General features: G+C 38.2%; 1 protein-coding gene across 1 annotated transcript in view; it reads right to left on the bottom strand.

Annotated features, from left to right (window-relative positions):
- Positions 1–225: 225 nt before the first annotated feature.
- The window catches only part of thbs3a (thrombospondin 3a), a 29267-nt gene continuing 9577 nt past the window's right edge, over positions 226–19915 (bottom strand). The window contains exons 3-23 of the mRNA XM_062029812.1: positions 19564–19817; positions 19366–19465; positions 17031–17057; positions 16871–16953; positions 16760–16811; positions 16540–16688; positions 16343–16480; positions 13905–13979; positions 12127–12279; positions 11955–12065; positions 11789–11896; positions 11567–11726; positions 8244–8362; positions 8105–8157; positions 7834–8015; positions 6300–6478; positions 6187–6235; positions 5909–6105; positions 5669–5841; positions 522–661; positions 226–448 (exon numbers count right to left, since the gene is read on the bottom strand). Of these exons, the coding sequence (XP_061885796.1) occupies positions 387–448; positions 522–661; positions 5669–5841; positions 5909–6105; positions 6187–6235; positions 6300–6478; positions 7834–8015; positions 8105–8157; positions 8244–8362; positions 11567–11726; positions 11789–11896; positions 11955–12065; positions 12127–12279; positions 13905–13979; positions 16343–16480; positions 16540–16688; positions 16760–16811; positions 16871–16953; positions 17031–17057; positions 19366–19465; positions 19564–19817 (2564 nt within the window). The 3' untranslated portion in view covers positions 226–386. The remainder of the gene's footprint in view (positions 449–521; positions 662–5668; positions 5842–5908; positions 6106–6186; positions 6236–6299; positions 6479–7833; positions 8016–8104; positions 8158–8243; positions 8363–11566; positions 11727–11788; positions 11897–11954; positions 12066–12126; positions 12280–13904; positions 13980–16342; positions 16481–16539; positions 16689–16759; positions 16812–16870; positions 16954–17030; positions 17058–19365; positions 19466–19563; positions 19818–19915) is intronic.

Genomic DNA, 19915 nt, shown 5'->3' with positions numbered 1-19915 from the left:
GATTAAATATTTGGATATCATACCACTGTACTCCTCTGGGGGCGATAGTGAGCCACGTGTGCAAAACAACTATTGACGGAAAGAAAACTTGAGTAGGCGGGACTTAGACCGGCGACATCCTTGCATTGTGCCCCTTGATTGACAGATGGGATAGGCTCCACCCCCTGATTTGTCACCAAGGTACAGAACTCAGTCATCACCCATCTGATCATTGATTATTGATCATGTTTTCTCTTATTGATTGTCAGGCATTATTGATACAGAAAAAAAAGTTTTTATTCCTGGAAGAACATTCCACGGTTTTCCTGCCGGCGAGTTTTTCTTGAAGTTGACCAGTTCAGGGTGGCCTCGCCCCTCCCCGCTAATGTTGGCGCCGCTCGCCGGCGTCACACGTGCACGTGCATCACGACTTGCGTGCGATGCTGGTAGAAGTCTTCCGGAAGCGTGTCTGAGATGTAAGAAAGCACACGCTGACAACATGCTAACACGCTAACAAAGGCCCTGGGGGTCACAGGTCATACCGTTGCACCTGTAGCGCAGGTTGGACCAGATGATGTTTTCCTGGGAAAAGCACAAGACCCCGAGTCTCCCGCCTCTCATGGCGCTGTCAATCACCACGCCCGAGTCGGCCACCATGTTGCCGCCCTCAAAGAGACGAAGCCTGACGTGGAGAAAAACTACATAGTCATATTTGTGCTTTCATTTGGAGGTCGCAAAGGCAGATTTGGAGCACATTTTTGGCACAGCGTTCTAAGTTTGGCAACCAATCAGAGAACTGGACACATGTCCGACGCTCTGATTGGCTGTTTGGTCTACAATTAGATCTTTATGCTCTAATATCCATCCATCCATCCATCTTCTTCCGCTGATCAGAGGTCGGGTCGCGGGGGCAGCAGCCTAAGCAGGGAAGCCAAGACTTCCCTCTCCCCAACCACTTCGTCCAGCTCTTCCCGGGGGATCCCGAGGCGTTCCCAGGCCAGCCGGGAGACATAGTCTTACCCGTGGCCTCCTACCGGTCGGACGTGCCCTAAACACCTCTCTAGAGAGGCGTTCGGGTGGCATCCTGACCAGATGCCCGAACCACCTCATCTGGCTCCTCTCGATGTGGAGGCGCAGCGGCTCCATGGATCAAAATATCCATACTTTAGTTAAGGGGTTTCCAAACTGAAGGGCCACGTACTGAAAAGTTATTGTTAGCTTTGTATTATAGGTGATAAAGTATATTATTAGATTTCTGCTTTTTTCATTACATACCAATGTTTTTGCTCTTTTTCTTACATTTTTATTGTTCCTTTCCCGTGTAAGAATAGAATAGAAATAATAATAATACGATGCAAAACCTATTGTGTCAAAAATTCTACCTGTACAAACATATTAATGTTCAGTTACACATTTAACAGTGTTTATTATGGTTGTAATTTTCTAAATAATTTTTAAGTTGTTTTGTTTTTTTTATTAACAAACTAAGTTTTGTTTATTTTACGGTTGGTATATTTTTTTATATTGAGATTTTATTTATTAATTCATGTTAGTATTCTATTATTTTTTAATTACCTAACTTGCACTTTGTTTATAGTTTAAGTATATTTAGTTTGTATTTTGAGAGCTTCTAATATTTTCCAAATTAATTCAAGTCAGTATTTTTTTGTATTAACTAACTTACGCTTTCTTTATTTTAACTATATTTTGTTATTTTGAAAGTTTAACATTTTTCTAATTCATAGGTTAGTATTTTTTTAATTAACTAACTTAAATTTTGTTTATATATTAAGTATATTTGTATTTTGAGACCTAATATTTTTCTAATTAATTCATCAGTATTATTTTACTTTTTATTTATCTAACTAACTTAGCCTAACTTTGATTTATATTTTAAGTATTTTATTTTTATTTTGAGAGCTTCTAATATTCTTCAAATTAATTCATAAGTTAGTATTTTTTTAAATTAACTTACACTGTTTATATTTTAGGTATATTTTAGTTTTGTTTTAAAAGGGTTATAATATTTTTGAAATTAATTATTTTTTTATTAAACTAACTTAAACTTTGTTTTTATTTTGAGAGGTTACATGTTTAAAATTAATTCATAAGTTAGTTAATTAAAAAAATACTAATTAACTTAAACTTTGTTTATATTTTAAAAATATTTTATTTTTAGATGTTAATGTTTATCAAATTAATAAGTCAGTATTGTTTTTTTAATTTTTTTATTAACTTACTTACACTTTGTTATATTTTAAGAATATTACATTTTTAGAGCGTCTGTTTATCAAATTAATAAGTCAGTATTTTAAAAATGTTTTGATTAACTAACTTACACTTTGTTTATATTTTAAGGACATGTAATGTTTTTCCAATTACTTAATGTAAGTCAGTATTTTATTTTTTTTGATCAACTAACCAACTTACACCTTCGTTTATTTTATTTTGAGAGATTCTATTTTCCAAATTAATTCATAAGTTATTTTTATTTATTTTTTAATTTTGGCTTTGTTAATGTTTTGAGAATTTTTTTTTTTCCATTTTGAGAGCTTCTAATATTTTTCAAATTAATGAATCAGTATTTTTATTTAACTAAGGTTTATATTTTAAGTAACTTAGGTTTATATTATTAGTATTTTTTTTATTTTGAGAGCTTCTAATATTTTTCAAATTAATTTATAAATTAGTATTTTTTTTATTAACTAGCTAAAACTATGGTTATATTAAGTATTTTTTATTTTTTTTTATTTTTAGGACAACTGTTTTTCAAATGAATTAACAAGTCAGTATCTTATTTTTCAGATTAACCAATTTACACTTTTGTTTATATTATAAGTATATTTTATTTTGAGAGCTAGTATTTTCCAAATTAATTCATGTTAGTATTTTATTTTTTAATTACCTAACTTACAATTTTTTTATTTTAAGCTTTAGTATTTTTTTAATAAACTAACTTAAACTTTGTTTATACTATTTTAAGAGCTATTAATATTTTCCAAATTTACCTAATTACAATTTGTTTATATTTTAAGCATATTTTAGTATTTTTAAATAAACTAACTTAAACCTTGTTTATATTTTGAGTATGTTTTATTTTATTTTGAGAGCTTCCAAATTAATTCATAAGTTTATTGTTTTATTTTTTAATTACCTGACTAACTTAGACTTTTTGTTTATATTTTAGTTATTATATTTTTTATTTTAAGAGCTTTTAATAGGTTTTAAATTAATACATAGGTTAGTATTATTTTCTTTTTTATTAACTAACTTATATTTTGTTTATATTTTAAGTATATATATATATATATTTTTAGTATTATATACTCTTAATTTAACAAACTTAAACTTTAAGTGTATTTTATTTTTATTTTGAGAGCTTCTAATTTTTTCAAATTCATTCATAAGTTAGTTTTTTAATTAATTTTAATTTAATCTTTGTTTATTTTTAGAGCTTCTAATGTTCAAATATATCAAATTAATTGATAAGTTAGTATTATTTAGTTTAATTTACGCTTTGTTTATATTTCATGTATTTTTTATTTTGAAAGATTATATTTTTCAAATGTATTAAGTTAGTGTTATTTTATTTTTTTAATAAACAAAATATAAACAAAGTTTAAGTTAGTTAAAGCATATTCAATTTTGAGAAATTCTAATATTTTTCAAATGAGTATTATTTTTTATTTAACTAACTTAGACTTTGGTTTATATTTCAAGTATTTTTCATTTTGAGAGCTAATATTTTTCAAATTAATTCATGTGTTAGTATTATTTATTTTAAAAAATTTACAAACATTTTTTATATTAAGTATTTTTTATTTTTAGGACGTCTGTTTTTTAGTCAGTATTATTTTTGATTAACTAACAAACTAACACTTTGTTTATATTTTAAGTGAATTATATTTTTACTTTGAGCGCTTCTAATATTTAGCTAATTAATTCATAATGTACTTTTTTTTTTCATTAACTTACACTTGTTTATATTTTAACTATATTTATTTTAATTTTGAAAGATTTTTTTAAAAGGTTATTTGAGCCTGAACACTGTGGGTAACGTTTTATAAATATTGTGGTATAAAGTTATTTTTGTACATTAGTCCGCAATGTAACAAGCAATCTAATTGGAGACAAAACAGCTAATCAGAGCGTACATTTGTTCAGTTCCCCGATTGGTTCCCAAAACTTGGGCAAGCACACAGAAAATAGTTGACTGTGCTTAGTGGAGCGGTTGCGAGAGAGAGGAAGACGGGACTTAGGCGAGCACAGAAAGCAGAAATGATTGCTAAAATGCATAATCACATGCAGACACACTGATTAACACAACTACTCCCAAAAAGCAGACATCGCTATGGAAGAAACTTAAAAAAGGTTGTAATATTGTGAAAACAAGGAAAATGTATCCCATTTTACAGGATTAAAGTTAACTATTGTAAAAGTCTTTTCTTTCTTTTTTTTTTATAACAAAAACGCAATATTGTGAGTAAAAAGTTTTTGCAAAAGAATTATGTGGAAATATTTTGGGGAAAAAAAGTTAAACATTTTAAAGAAAAAAGTATACCATTTTACTTGATTAAAGTCAAATACATTGTGAAAATCTTGCAATAGTGAGAAAAAGGTTGTAGACCAAAATACTTCAGAATAATTTGAAAAATATATATATTTTAAAAGGCAAAATTATGTAATTTTACAAGATGAAAGTCAACTATACTATGAATTTTTTGGGGGGAAAAATGTGAGAAAAAGGTTATCTTACAAGAGTTGTGTAGAAATGTTTTCAAAAAAAGTAAAAAATGTTTTAAGAAAAACGTATACCATTTACATGATGATAGTCAATTTTTATTTTTTTTTAAAAGTTGAAATATTGTGAGGAAAAATTTTACAAGAAAAAATTATGTAATTTTACAGAATGAAAGTCAAATATATTGTGAAAAAGTATTCTTTTAAAGAAAAAAGATGGTAATATTGAGAGAAAAAATAGAACTATGCATTGTAAGAATATTTTGAGACATAAGTTTAAATTTTGCAACAAAATGTATGCCACTTTACATAAAGTATTGTGAAAAACTGGAAAAAAAGCCTTTAACAAAAATGTTTCGATGTTTTGTGAAAAAGTTGTCATTGGACAACAATTATTCATTCTAGGAATATTTTAAGAAAAAGGTTTGCTTTTTGCAGAAACAAAAACACTATCAAATAAACCGCTAACCTAAAAAGTCAATTACAGTTTTGCAAAAGGGCACTTTAATATGGACAACATAGTACTTCTAATGAGATTAGAGATCTTTACAGCTAATAGTACTTCCAGTCCTACAGCAACAAGACAACGCTCAAGAATACCCCTCCCCCTAATCTGAGCGTTCGAGTGGTCCACCACGATCTGATGTAATGGCTGCGTTTACAAAAGAAAGGTGGCTAAATGTCAGGCATTGAGTGGTAAATTTTAAACTCAGCATTTGGGCTGCGTCCTGGGAATCGCAGGGGGAGAAAGTAACCCTGGGAGTTCTAGTGTTAAGCACAAACAACCTTTATTTTTGCTCAAACATTTTTATTTTACACTTAAGTTTAATTTATTCTTATTTTGTGCTCGCAAAATAAATTGTTCTGTGCTCAAAATCTTCCTTTGCCACCTCAAAATTAAGGCAGAAAGACTAATGGACAGTTAGAGGCCACACGAGGGTGCTCTCACCTGATGTAGCCCACCTGGGGGCGGTGGCTGAGCTGCCAGCGGTATGACGTCTTGTCCTTCCAGCCGACGTTCCTCGGATCCTTCCAGAGAAGCGTGGCCTCGCCAGTTGTGTCCCCCGTGTGCCACAGCGCATTCCTTAAGAACGGACCGGGTCCGGTACGAGACTTCACCACCTGCCACGCACGCACACCAACATTAAAGAAGTCTTTTTAAAGAAACGCAAGATTAGGACCTGAGGACCTTCAGGTGCAAGGCGGCTGTGGCGAGGGCGTGGAAGGGCATGGCCTGCCAGTATTCCTGCTGTGTCTGCTTCCACATGACGGCGTAGAAACTGGACGAGTCCTGGTAGGCGAAGACGAAGCCGGCGTAGTCGTCGTCTGTCACCGTGTTGACGTGGAACGTCCCCTCGAAGTCCACGCCGTTGAACGCCGTGTAGCCTGCCGACACACACACACACACACACGAGGTTCTGCTTCCTGGCGTCTCGCGTTAAGGGGGGTGGCCGGAAAGGCACGTACCGATGGCGAGACCCGGGTCACTGTTTGTGGTCTGGACAATCTCCATTCCCTACGCGTGCAATCGCCGGGGGTCAGAGGTCAGGATGCCGCCAAGGCGAACGATCGGGGCTCACCTGGTTTAGAACCACCCAGTTGGGGTCGATCTGGGTGTCACTCTCTGGGTCCAAGACGACCGTTTGGTAAGCCCGGAAGTCAGTCAATGTCACCTCGGCGCTCTCGGGACACGCGTCAACCGCATCCAGGACGCTGTCGTTGTCGAAGTCGTCCTCGCACACGTCCCCCACCCCGTTTACTGAGCACACACATGGGGCATGGAAACAGGTGTGATAGAAGACACAAAGACAGGTGTGATAAAAGACAGGCGTGACAGAGACATGAAGACAGGTGTGATAGAGACACGAAGACAGGTGCGATAGAAGACAGGTGTGACAGAGACGCGAAGACAGGTGTGACAGAGGCGCAAAGACAGGTGTGATAGAGGCACGAAGACAGGTGTGATAGAGACGTGAAGACAGCTGTGATAGAGACGTGAAGACAGCTGTGATTAAAGATAAGTGTGATAGAGACACGAGGACAGGTGTGATAGAGACATGAAGACAAGTGTGATAGAAGACAGGTATGATACAGACATTTATCATTTATTTATAGAAGACAGGTATGATACAGACATGAAGACAGGTGTGATAGAGACACGAAGACGGATGTGATAGAAGACAGGTGTATTAGAGATGCAAAGACAGTTGTTATAGAGACGTGAAGACAGGTGTGATGGAGGCACGAAGACAGGTGTTATAGAGACGCAAAGACAGGTGTGATAGAGACGCAAAGACAGGTGTGATAGAGACGCAATGACAGGTGTGATAGAAGACAGGTGTAATAGAGACGCGAAGACAGTTGTTATAGAGACGTGAAGACAGGTGTGATAGAGACATGAAGACAGGTGTGATAGAGACGCAAAGACAGTTGTTATAGAGACGTGAAGACAGGTGTGATGAAGACAGGTGTGATAGAGACGTGAAGACAGGTGTGATGAAGACAGGTGTGATAGAGACAGGTGTGATAGAGACGTGAAGACAGGTGTGATGAAGACAGGTGTGATAGAGACGTGAAGACAGGTGTGATAGAGACGTGAAGACAGGTGTGATAGAAGACAGGTGTGAGAGAGACGCGAAGACAGTTGTGATGGAAGACAGGTGTGATAGAGACATTAAAACAGGTGTGACAGACAGATGAAGATGGGTGTGATAGAAGACAGGTGTGAGAGACGTGATGACAGGTGTGACAGACAAATGAAGACAGGTATGTTAGAAGACAGGTGTGATAGAGTCATGAAGACAGATGTGATAGAAGACAGGTGTGATAGAGACACGAAGACAGGTGTGACAGACAAATGAAGACAGGTGTGATAGAAAACAGGTGTGATAGAGTCATGAAGACAGGTGTGATAGAAGACAGGTGTGAGAGTCATGAAACAAGTGTGATAGAAGACAGGTGTGAGAGTCATGAAGACAGGTGTGATAGAAGACAGGTGTGATAGAGTCATGAAGACAGGTGTGATAGAAGACAGGTGTGACAGAGACATGAACACAGGTGTGATAGAAGACAGGTGTTATAGAGACATGAATACAGGTCAAAGGTTGTGTTTACGATTAGAATCTTTCTGGTTGGGGTTGACAATGAGACGACAATTGTCACGGTCATCAGGAACGTCGTCGTTGTCGTCGTCGTGGTCACAGTCGTCGCCGAGGCCATCGTTGTCTGAATCCAACTGGGAACTGTTTGGTATGTCAGGACAATTGTCTCTGTTGTCCTGGTGACCGTCTCCATCCCTGCGTGCACACACACACAGACACACACACACATACGTTTGCTGACGTTACCATGACAACCAGTCTTTCTTTCTGCATGTATGTCGTACGTGTCCTGGTTCGTATCACATATGTCTCCCACCAGGTCGTCATCCAGGTCGGTCTGAAAAAACAAATTGAACGCTTGCAGGACAATGTACAATATGATGGTGGGTGGGTGTGCGTGCGTGCGTGCGTGTGTGTGTGTACTTGTGTCGGGTTGCTCAGTTCAGGACAGGTGTCACACGCGTCTCCAACACCGTCACGATCTCGGTCTGTCTGCATGGGATTAGGAATCTTTGGACAGTTGTCCAGGACGTTTGGAATACCTACGCACACGCACACACATAAGATTGTAGACCCTACATTCTTTATTTTTGTACAAATGATAGTTGTCACACATCACAACCCACACTCTGCTGTGAGATTAAAAAAATATGTACTCATACAATTACATACATATGTATATATAAACGTATATACAGTCGTGGTCAAAAGTTTACATACACTTGTGAAGGACATAATGTCATGGCTGTCTTGAGTTTCCAATAATTTCTACAACTCTTATTTTTCTTGTGATAGAGGGATTGGAGCACATACTTGTTTGTCACAAAAAGCATTCATGAAGTTTGGTTCTCTTATGAATTTATTATGGATCTACTGAAAATGTGACCAAATCGGCTGGGTCAAAAGTATACATACAGCAACATACATGATCAATTTTGATGATGTAGAAAAGTTACAATCAAATCAAATTAGCTTCATGGCATGGCCTCTTAACTTCATGTGAGTGATTATGATTGACTACACCTGTTGACTTCTCTGAGCCCATTTAAATAGGGCTCATGTGATTAAGTCATTAGACACTGTTACAAACGCGACAATGGGAAAGTCAAAAAAACTCAGCACAGATCTGAAAAAACGAATCATTGACTTGAACAAGTCAGGAAAGTCACATGGGGCCATTTCAAAGCAGCTTAAAATCCCAAGAGCAACTGTGCAGACAATTGTTCATCAGTATAAAGTGCATGGCACAGTTTTGTCACTGCCACGATCAGGAAGAAAACGCAAGCTATCACCTGCTGCTAGGGGTGTAACGGTACACAAAAATTTTGGTTCGGTACGTACCTCGGTTTAGAGGTCACGGTTCGGTTCATTTTCGGTACAGTAAGAAAACAAAAAAATATAAATGTTTTGGTTATTTATTTACCAAATTTGTAAACAATGGCATAACATACATATACACACATGGTCCATTGCCAGAGTTAATGTGGTCAACATATATAAATATAAAAACTAAATAAGATAAGGCTCAGAATGGTTTCTTAACAAAACCTTTCTACATAAAAAGTGCTTTTTTTGATTGATTGATTGAGACTTTTATTAGTAGATTGCACAGTACAGTATATATTCTGGACAATTGACCACTAAATGGTAACACCCGAATACGTTTTTCCAACTTCTTTAAGTCAGGGTCCACGTTAATCAACATTAAACTGCCTCAAGTTGTTGCTCAGATTAAATAAAATGACAAAACTTTTCTTCAACTCAGCCTCAGATTAACTTTTCTTTCCGTCCCCCAGCCTGGCTAACTTGGCAGTAAGAGAATATATGGGCTTATTGTTCTTCCACCATAGAAGTGGGTCAAAATCAATGCAATATGGACTTAAATCTGCTGCTATAAAAACATTTGTTATTGCTTTAGTCCTGCCTGACTCGCCGAGGAGAGACTGCTTGAATGGTGACGCTTCAAATGGGTTGGCATGTTTGACGTGTTGTCAGAAGCAGCTGCTGAACAATGTCGGCAAACCTCCGTCCTCCATTGTTGTATCGCGCAGCCAACGTGTTCCCAAACGGGAGATCTTAACGAGGCAGGAGGGTCTTCCAGCTCTGGCTTTTACATGTTGTCCTAGCCCGGTCGCTGCTAGCATGCCGTGTGTTGTGCCTCAGTGTGCATTGTTGACACAACGTGCGGTACGCTACTTAATATGTCCGTGTGGAAACTTGTTCGGTACACCTCCGAACCGAACCCCCCGTACCGAAACAGTTCAATACAAATACATGTACCGTTACACCCCTACCTGCTGCTGAAAGAAAATTTGTCAGGATGATTAAGAGTCAACCGAGAACCACCAAAAAGCAGGTATGCAATAAATTGGAAGCTGCTGGAACACAGGCGTCAGTGTCCAAAGTCAAGCGTGTTTTGCATCACTATGGACTGAGAGGCTAACATGCAAGAAGGAAACCCTTGCTCCAGAAGAGACACCTTAAGGCTCGTCTAAAGTTTGCTGCTGATCACATGGACAAACATAAGACCTTCTGGAGGAAAGTTCTGTGGTCAGATGAAACAAAAATTGAGCTGTTTGGTCCCAATACCCAGCAATATGTTTGGAGGAGAAAAGGTGAGGCCTTTAATCCCAGGAACACCATGTCTACCGTCAAGCATGGTGGTGGTAGTATTATGCTCTGGGCCTGTTTTGCTGCCAATGGAACTGGTGCTTTACAGAGAGTAAATGGGACAATGAAAAAGGAGGATTACCTCCAAATTCTTCAGGACAACCTAAAATCATCAGCCCGGAGGTTGGGTCTTGGGCGAAGTTGGGTGTTCCAACATTACAATGATCCCAAAACACAAGTGGCAAAGGAATGGCTAAATCAGGCTAGAATTAAGGTTTTAAAATGGCCTCCCCAAAGTCCTGACTTAAACATGTGGACAATGCTCAAGAAACAAGTCAATGTCAAAAAACCAACAAATTTAGCTGAACTGCACCAATTTTGTCAAGAGGAGTGGTCAAAAATTCAAATAGAAGCTTGCCAGAAGCTTGTGGAGGGCTACCAAAAGCGCCTTATTGCACAGAAACTTGCCAAGAGACATGTAACCAAATATTAACATTGCTGTATGTATACTTTTAACCCAGCAGATTTGGTCACATTTTCAGTAGACCCATAATAAATTCATAAAGAACCAAACTTCCAATCACAAAAAAATAAGAGTTGTAGAAATTATTGGAAACTCAAAACAGCCATGACATTATGTTCTTTACAAGTGTATGTAAACTTTTGACCACGACTGTATACATATACACACATATGTATGTGTATATATATATATATATATATATATATATATATATATATATATATATATATATATACATACATACATACATACACACACACGTATATATATACATATATATATATAATATACCTAAATACACATATATATGTATATATATATACATGTGTGTGTGTATATATATATATTATACATGTGTATTTATGTATATTATACATTATATATATATATATATATATATATATATATATATATATATATATATATATATATATATATATATATATATATATATATATATATATATATATATATATATATATATATATATATATATACACACATACATACATACATACACCTCGATACTAATGAATCACATTCGGTACTATACCGCTTCAATATCATCCCCTCAACCCCTCTATTTTGATACTCTTTTGACGCCTTACGGTACCATCTCCGTCGATGTCGAGGTCGCATGCGTCCCCTCGCGCGTTCCCGTCGGTGTCCGTCTGCTCGCTGTTGGCCACGTTAGGACAGTTGTCACACGCATCCCCAAAAGAGTCGCTGTCGGAATTCTGCTGGTCCTTGTTGGGGACCAGACGACAGTTGTCCTGTCGGGATGGAAGACACGTCACGTGACGCCGCGTCTACACCTACCAGCGCTCTCGCTCACCTCCACGTTTTTGATGCCGTCTCCGTCCGCATCCTGGTCGCACTGATCGCCGATGCCGTCGTTGTCGGCGTCTTCTTGACCCGAGTTGGGGGTGGACATGCAGTTGTCCTGAAGGCACGACAACGCGCTGTGACTTCCAGCCCATGGTCACATGACCGAGACTCACCTGTTTGCAGTGTTTGTTGTTGTCCAAGCAGGGCAGCGTACGGTCGGGGAAACCGTCAATGTCCGTGTCCATGCCGCACGTGTTGCCGTTACCCGCCCAGCCCACGTTACACTGCGCACACACACACACACATAAAAAAATGGTGTTTCGTTTTGGGATTGAAACTACCAACCTTGCAGGTAACATCCCCGTTCCTCTCGATGGCGCAGTGGGCATGTCTGTCGCAGGGGTTAAAGGTCAAGGCGGCGCAGGAGTTGCGGGTGAAGCAACCCGTCGTCTGGTTGCCAAGGAAACCGGATTTGCACCCCCCACACCTAAACGAGCCCTGCGAGACACAGAGGGTCAACACTAGGGATGATGTTTGATAAGGAATTATCGAGTTCGAGCCTATTATCGAATCCTCTTATCGAACTGATTCCTTATCGATGCTCTTATCGAGTCCAGATAGGTTGTTGTATATGGAAAAAAACACAATTTGGTTTAACAAATCACTTCACATTCTCTACTCCTTGCTACTATAGTATTAGCATATCTGAGTTATTGTGCAGAAATGTGGGGAAATAACTACAAATGTGCGCTACATTCATTAACCGTGTTACAAAAAAATTTCATTAGACTGATACATAATGTTGGATATAGAGAACATACAAACACTTTATTTATTGAGTCAAAAATATTAAAGTTCGATGATTTGGTAAAATTGCAAACAGCTAAAATGATGTGGAATTAAATGATGGAATGGATTAAGTAAAGAAGTTAAACATTGTACTGATATGATCCAGTTTAAGAGGTTGTTCAAATGAATAGTGCTTACAAAGTACAAAGAAGAAGAATTATGAGAAAAAATTTCAACCTTATTGAAAATAAGATATTCTTCATCTCAGTATATTAATAATGACTGAATTAATTAATTACATAGCTGAGATAGGCTCCAGCGCCCCCCGCGACCCCGAAGGGAATAAGCGGTAAAAAATGGATGGATGGATGGATTACAAAACTGTTGTATATACTAATTCACAGATATTTTATCATAAAAAGTTCAGTAAATGATCTTTATATTTGTAAACGCTATGAAGTGGGAAAGGGGTAGGATTTAATAAGGTGTACTTCTTCCTACTCCTGTAAAGTGAAATGATATGAAACTGTGATGTATTATACTGTAAGTCTGTTCATGTTCAAAATAAACTAAAGAAATAAAGAAAGCACTAGTTTATTAGACAGATCATGTTTTGTTTAGTTATGTACTGTTCTGTTAGTTTTGGACTTCCTTAGTTGTTTTGTGCACTTCGGGGGTTTGTTTTAGTCACCATGGTTACTTATGATTTTAACCTGCCTTGTACGCGCACCTGTTGCTCATCAGAGACTATTTAAGCCTGCCTTTTCCGGTCAATCGACGTGGCTTCATGGTTTGCATTTGCAACAGTTACGTTGGCATTCTGTTTTTCGAGCTCATGATACCTTAGCTTCTAGTATTCCTGTGCTAAGTAAGTTTTTGCTTTAGCTTCCCGTGCGAACGGCACGCTTTCCTTTTGTTAATGTGTATGATTTATGAGAAATAAATAATCACCTACCTGCACGCTTTCGTCCGGAGCCGCCAGTTTTGCGTCCCGGGAGAACGAACCGCAGCACGCTGCACCCCACCGTGACAAATGACTGCTACGTGACTTCATTTCTTGTGATGTCCTACGGGGCATTTCTTGTCGGGACGGGATTCGTTCCCAGGGATTCGATTAAAGAACCAACTCTTTTCCTTTACTATAGTGGTCTCGATAACGGGTACCGGTTCTCAAAAAGGGATTTGAGTCAGAGGACTCGGTTCTTTTCTTATCGAACAACCGGGAAAACCGGTTTCGAGCATCATCCCTAGTCAACACACAAGGTGGCTGCCTCTGCCCCGCCCACCCTACCGTCCTTCGATCAGGATATGGGCGGAGCCTGACGTCAACTCACCACTGTGTTGATGCACACGGAGTTTGGCATGCAGGCGTCCGGCAGATCCACACACTCATCGATATCCACACACTCCTGTAACGCACACACAAACACACACACACACCATTAGGCTACTTCAGGGGTGTCTAAAGTGCGGCCTGGGGGCCATTTTAAAAATACTATTACAAAAAACAAAAAGTGGCAAAAAAGAGCCAACAGGTGAAATGTAACGAGAAAAAGTTGCAATGTTGACTACAATAACAAAACTGCCATGCAGGCTGTTTTTTATCTTTAAAACTGTCATTGCTCAAAAAATAATAATGAATCAAAAGCAATGTTGTTATGAATTTTTGACCTATTTAAGGCTCCAATTACTTCACATCAAATCATTTTGACATATTTTTAGGAATATTGCATATTTTGCGTATTTGCCATAAAAAACAGTTTTCTGAAAAAAAAAGACATAAAATATTTTTTAAAAATTAAAACTTATAATCAACATATGAATCTGAAGTTGATTTAGAGATTTAAGCGTTCAAAGCAAAAAATAATATATATTGAAATAGGATATATTTTTACACTTTAATGAGTGGGACCCTTTTGGATCCCCGACACCTTTAGTGTGATTTTTTTTAAACTGTCATTCCTCAAAAAACAATAATGAACCAAAATCAACGTTTTTATGAATTACTTACCTACCGGTATTTAAAAAACATGAAACATGATAAGAATAAAGACTTAAATGTTGAAAGTAAAAAAACGGTATGACCTTATTTCAACACTTTTCGGTAGGGCCCTTTTGGAATCTCAAAAATTTTAGTGGGACTTTTTTTTTTAATTGCCATTTGTTTAAAAAAATAAAAATCATAATCAACGGATGAATCTGAAGTTGATCTAGAGCAGGGGTGTCAAACTCAAATACAGAGTGGGCCAAAATGTAAAACTGAACAAAGCCGCGGGCCAAGGTTGAACAAATTAACCTTTTAATAGGGACCCAAACAAGTTTTGCATTGAATATTGAACAAGCAAGGCTTATATAACTTTATAGTGACATGCAAAATCGAGTTTCAAATAATAATAATAATAATTAAAAAATGTCAATGGCATATCAAATACAATTTAAATAAAAATTGAATGCCTCTTTTCTATTTGCAGCCTTCTGAGGTAAATATCAACATTAACTTTTTCCACAGGCTAAAACATTTGAAAATAAAATAACAATGAATAAAACAACCATTCAGGACTTTAAACTGCTCAGTTTGCAACACCCTGATCTAATCTGATGTGCCCAAGCCAGACACCTGGCATCTTTTCTTGGATGCTAGTTCATTAATGTCGGGGCTCAGGCTTTGAGCTGAGGCAACCTTCATTATCGAACGAAGGTGTTCATCAGTCATTATATCTCGTAGTCCACCCGGACCACAGTCTTGGGGGCGTTCCTTAAAGGCACTGCCTTTAACATCTTCTACGAGCTGTCATCACGTCCGCTTTTCACCCAGTCTAAAAACGTGCCGGCCCAGTCACAAGATATGTGCGGCTTCTGTACGCACAAACACGTGAATGCAACGCACACTTGATCAACAGCGATACACGTTACACTGAGGGTGCTGCATAAACAACTTTAACACTGTTAGAAATATACGCCACACCAAACTAGAATGACAAACACATTTCGGGAGAACATCCGCACCGTAACACAACATAAACACAACAGAACAAATACCCAGAACCCTTTGCAGTACTAACTCTTCCGGGACGCTACAAAATACACCCCCGCTACCACCAAACCCCCCCCCCACACACACACCTTGTAACGTCCCGGAGGCAGCAGGAGTTTGCTCCTGCGAAGACGGCGAAAAATAGTATTTTCTTGTCGGGAGAACAACTTGTCATGACTTTGGACCTGGTATTTCCACAATGTACCCTTTTCCTTGTCCATTTCTGATCGCTATTTTCCCGCTTGTGCCTCATCAGTAACTAGGGAACACAGCCACATTTCAAATAGCTATCAATTAATTCAATTATGTTGTATAAATATAATAATAATATACTATTATATAATATAAAATATTATGTAATACTATAAAAAATATACATCATATAAATATTTTAAATAAATATTATATAAACATTCAAATAGTGTCAAATAGGACACGTGTGCGTTAATCGCCCATCAAAAAATTAGTGCCGTTAAAGGAAAATATAGTTCACGTGTTATAATCACATTAACTTTGACAGCCCTAAAAAAATATATTATACTTTAAAGACTTTTTTGGGTCCCCGGGACATTTAACACTCACCTAAATTGACAGGATACAATATGTATTGTATTGGTTTGAAAATGGAAAAATATCAAAATGGCTGCCGGATCCTTTCAATTTTCAGCGTACGGACTTCAGCGGAGAAACTTTAGACACCCCTGGACTACTTTCTGTGTTTGTGCGTGTTTGTGAGACCTGCTTGTGTGCCTTGGCATAGCCAAGCCCCGTGCCGGCCAGTGGTGCCCCCCACAGGCCAGGAGGACATGGCAGACAGCTGAAGCCGCCCATTGTGTTGACACAGGCGTCGGGAGAGAAACACGGATACGCCGCACACTGGTGGAGCAAAGGATGACATCACATGGTGGTTTGTGCGCGCAGACGTGCACTCTTACCTCATCCACGTCATGACAGTGTGTGCCGTTGCCGGTGGTGCCGGGCGGGCAGCGTCCGCAGGTATACCCGGGGAAGTGTGGGCTGTCGGTGCAGGCCACGCCTTCGTGACACGGGTTGGGCGAGCAGCGTGAGCGTGGCTCGTGGAAGCCTGCGGACACACACAGACGTCTTCAATCAGGTCCTCAAACACACGGAAGTCGCGGGCGAGCGATGACTCACCACAAACTTGACATTCCAAGACAGTGTTCCTCATCAGCGACATCTCCTTCACCTGGACAACACCTGGATGTCACATCCCTGTGTGTGTGTGCGTGTGTGTGTGTGTGTCACCTGCTCCTTGACGTCCTGTCGTAGTTCTCCAAGGATCTGATTGAAGATGACCAGCTGACCAATGAGAGCTTTAGCATGATCAGCTGATGGGGAAAAAAATAAAATGGGTGATGATTGATTATGGGTGACTGATTGTGGGTGATTGATGGCACGCACTCACCCAGGATGGCCTGGATGTCTTGACCCACTGCAAAGACCAACGAGTTAAATAAAACAAAGAATGTACAGAAAATTAAGATTGGTGTAATTTCATTTCTGTTATTGCATTTGGAAACACTCTCTCTTCCTATTTTAAATCCTAATAACTCTTACCCTGACCGGAGGAAAAAAATGCAAAGCATTATTTTTAGCGGACATTTTATTCTTAACCAGTGGTTTCCCAAACTGCGGTCCACGGGCCAGTTCGGGCCCACGGGATGTCACAAGTTAAAAAAATGTATAGACAAATGTTGGATACTTATCTTGTTGCCTTATTTGTATTTGACTTGATTAAATGTTTGGATATATTTAATGTTTGGCACAGCCAGAGATATATATATATATTTGTATGTACAGTATATATATAGTATATATATTACACACACAAACAAGTTGTATGTATAAATATATACACACACACACACAAATATATACATACAAACATATATACATACAAACAGTAGAAAATAGATGAATGGATACATATATACATACATACATATACATATACATATATAATAATAATAATAATAATACCTGGGATTTATATAGCGCTTTTCTAAGTACCCAAAGTCGCTTTACATGTTTTTCTGAACCCATCATTCATTCACACCTGGTGGTGGTAAGCTACTTTCGTAGCCACAGCTGCCCTGGGGTAGACTGACGGAAGCGTGGCTGCAATTTGCGCCTACGGCCCCTCCGACCACCACCTATCATTCATCATTCATTTCACCGATGTGAGCGGCACCGGGGGCAAAGGGTGAAGTGTCCTGCCCAAGGACACAACGGCAGCGATTTTTTAGATGGTAAGAGGCGGGGAGCGAACCTGCAACCCTCAGGTTTCTGGCACGGTTGCTCTACCCACTACGCCACACCGCCCCGGTATATATATATATATATATATATATATATATATATATATATATATATATATATATATATATATATATATATACACACACACAGAAAATGGATGAATGGATACATATATCTATCTATGTATACATCTCTCTCTCTCTATATATATATATATATATATATATATATATATATATATAAATATATATATATATATATATATACACACACACACACACACACACACACACACATTTTTTCCCCCCCATTTTTATATTTTATGAAGATGTCACTTTTTTGGAATTTTGTAAGACAAGAACACACTTTTTTTTTTTTTGTGCATCCTAAATAGTAAAATACAGCACGTACGAGGTGGCTAACAATGCAGCTAATGGAAGTACACTATTCCACCCAAAAAGCCCTCTAAAAACATCCATAACCCACCAACAATACTCCATTTACATGTCGTGACCTGAATATTAACAAAGTATTAGCAATATTGTTATTTATTATAAGCGCTAACAGAGACAATCACAGAGAGCTAACTAGCTTATGCTGCTATATTGACATATTGAGCTGCTGCATCGCCTCTGAGTTGGTGAAAGTTAATTATAGATTATAAATCATGCCTCTCACCTGGATAGTAGAATGTTGTGGACATAAACCCACAGTTGGTCAACTTTGACATCCAGGGATGGCGGAAAGACACAAAAAACGTTTGTTTGCGGCAACTTTTTTTTCAACCCTTTGAGGATTATGATTAATTCTTCATCTAAACTGTAAAATATAAACACCCCATCAATCGGCATCCATGTGAGAGCAGACATTGTACAGTAAGTGATTGTTTTTTATGTTTGTATATCTTGTTCAGCACTTAGCAATACTGCTACATGATGCTTAGTGTTTGTTGTTGACGGAAAAAGCGAACGTTGTGATGAGTCTGTAAATTGAATACGCCGCCGTATGCTTAAAATGATCAAAATACGTAAATAATACATGTTATTATGATTATTGTATGATCGTTATGATGTTATTACAACATTACATACATACAGCATGTTTATAAAACTTTGGAGGTTTTTGGATGTTTTAGAGCGCTTTATAGGCAGAACAGAGCGACGCCCCTTGGCTCTTTTGTTGGCTGACTTTTATTTAAGAGTTAGAATGCATAAAAAATTAAAATGTGTTGTCTTACATAAGGATTGGGAATGATACACAAAATTCCAAAAAAGTGCAGTTCCCTTTTAAGCATGTTTGCACGGTAAAAATAAATAAATCACATTAACATTTTTTATTGTACATGTACAGTGACAATAAAAGGAATTTAATTCCATTGTATTTAAGGGTTAACATTTTAATAAGGGTTGACATGGTCGCATGACTGGAGAGCTTCCAGGTGAAAGCAGGGGTGTGGCTACTGGACTGTCATGTGAGCTCACCTAAGTTGTGGGACGAGTCACCTTGAAAAGGACAATCAATCAGGACGCCGGCTTTTGCGACACTGCCCCCTAGAGCCACTTGTAAGGACACCACAGAGCCCTGAAATCACCGACAAGGAAGCGCAAACGATTTTGTCACATGATCTCATTAATATTCATGAAGGAGTTTATGTGTGTAAGGTGCGTGGCTAAGCCAACCTGCAGGCGAGCATACGCCTTCTGTCCGTTTCGGATCTCTACCATCTCCGCCTCTCGCGGCAGGGGCAACAGGTGCGGCGCGCCCTCAACCGAGTCAGCCAATCGGCAGTCCACGTAGAGCTCTGCCGTCATGCTGTCCCGCTGGAGGCCGCCCAGCCGCAGAATGATAGAGTGGCTCCGCCCATCGACCAGGTTGACACTCTTCAAGTTGATCGTGTGGGTCTTCCCGTCTGGTCGCGTGTAACGAAGCAACACTGGATGCATACAAGTGGACAGACACACAAGGAAGTGATTAAGACAAACAAGACAGTGACAACAAAAGGAAGTAATTAGGACAAACAAGGAAGTAATT

Source organism: Entelurus aequoreus, linkage group LG20 (genome assembly GCF_033978785.1).
Source record: "Entelurus aequoreus isolate RoL-2023_Sb linkage group LG20, RoL_Eaeq_v1.1, whole genome shotgun sequence".
Taxonomy (NCBI): Eukaryota; Metazoa; Chordata; class Actinopteri; order Syngnathiformes; family Syngnathidae; genus Entelurus; species Entelurus aequoreus.
This window is presented reverse-complemented; position numbering and strand designations above follow the sequence as displayed.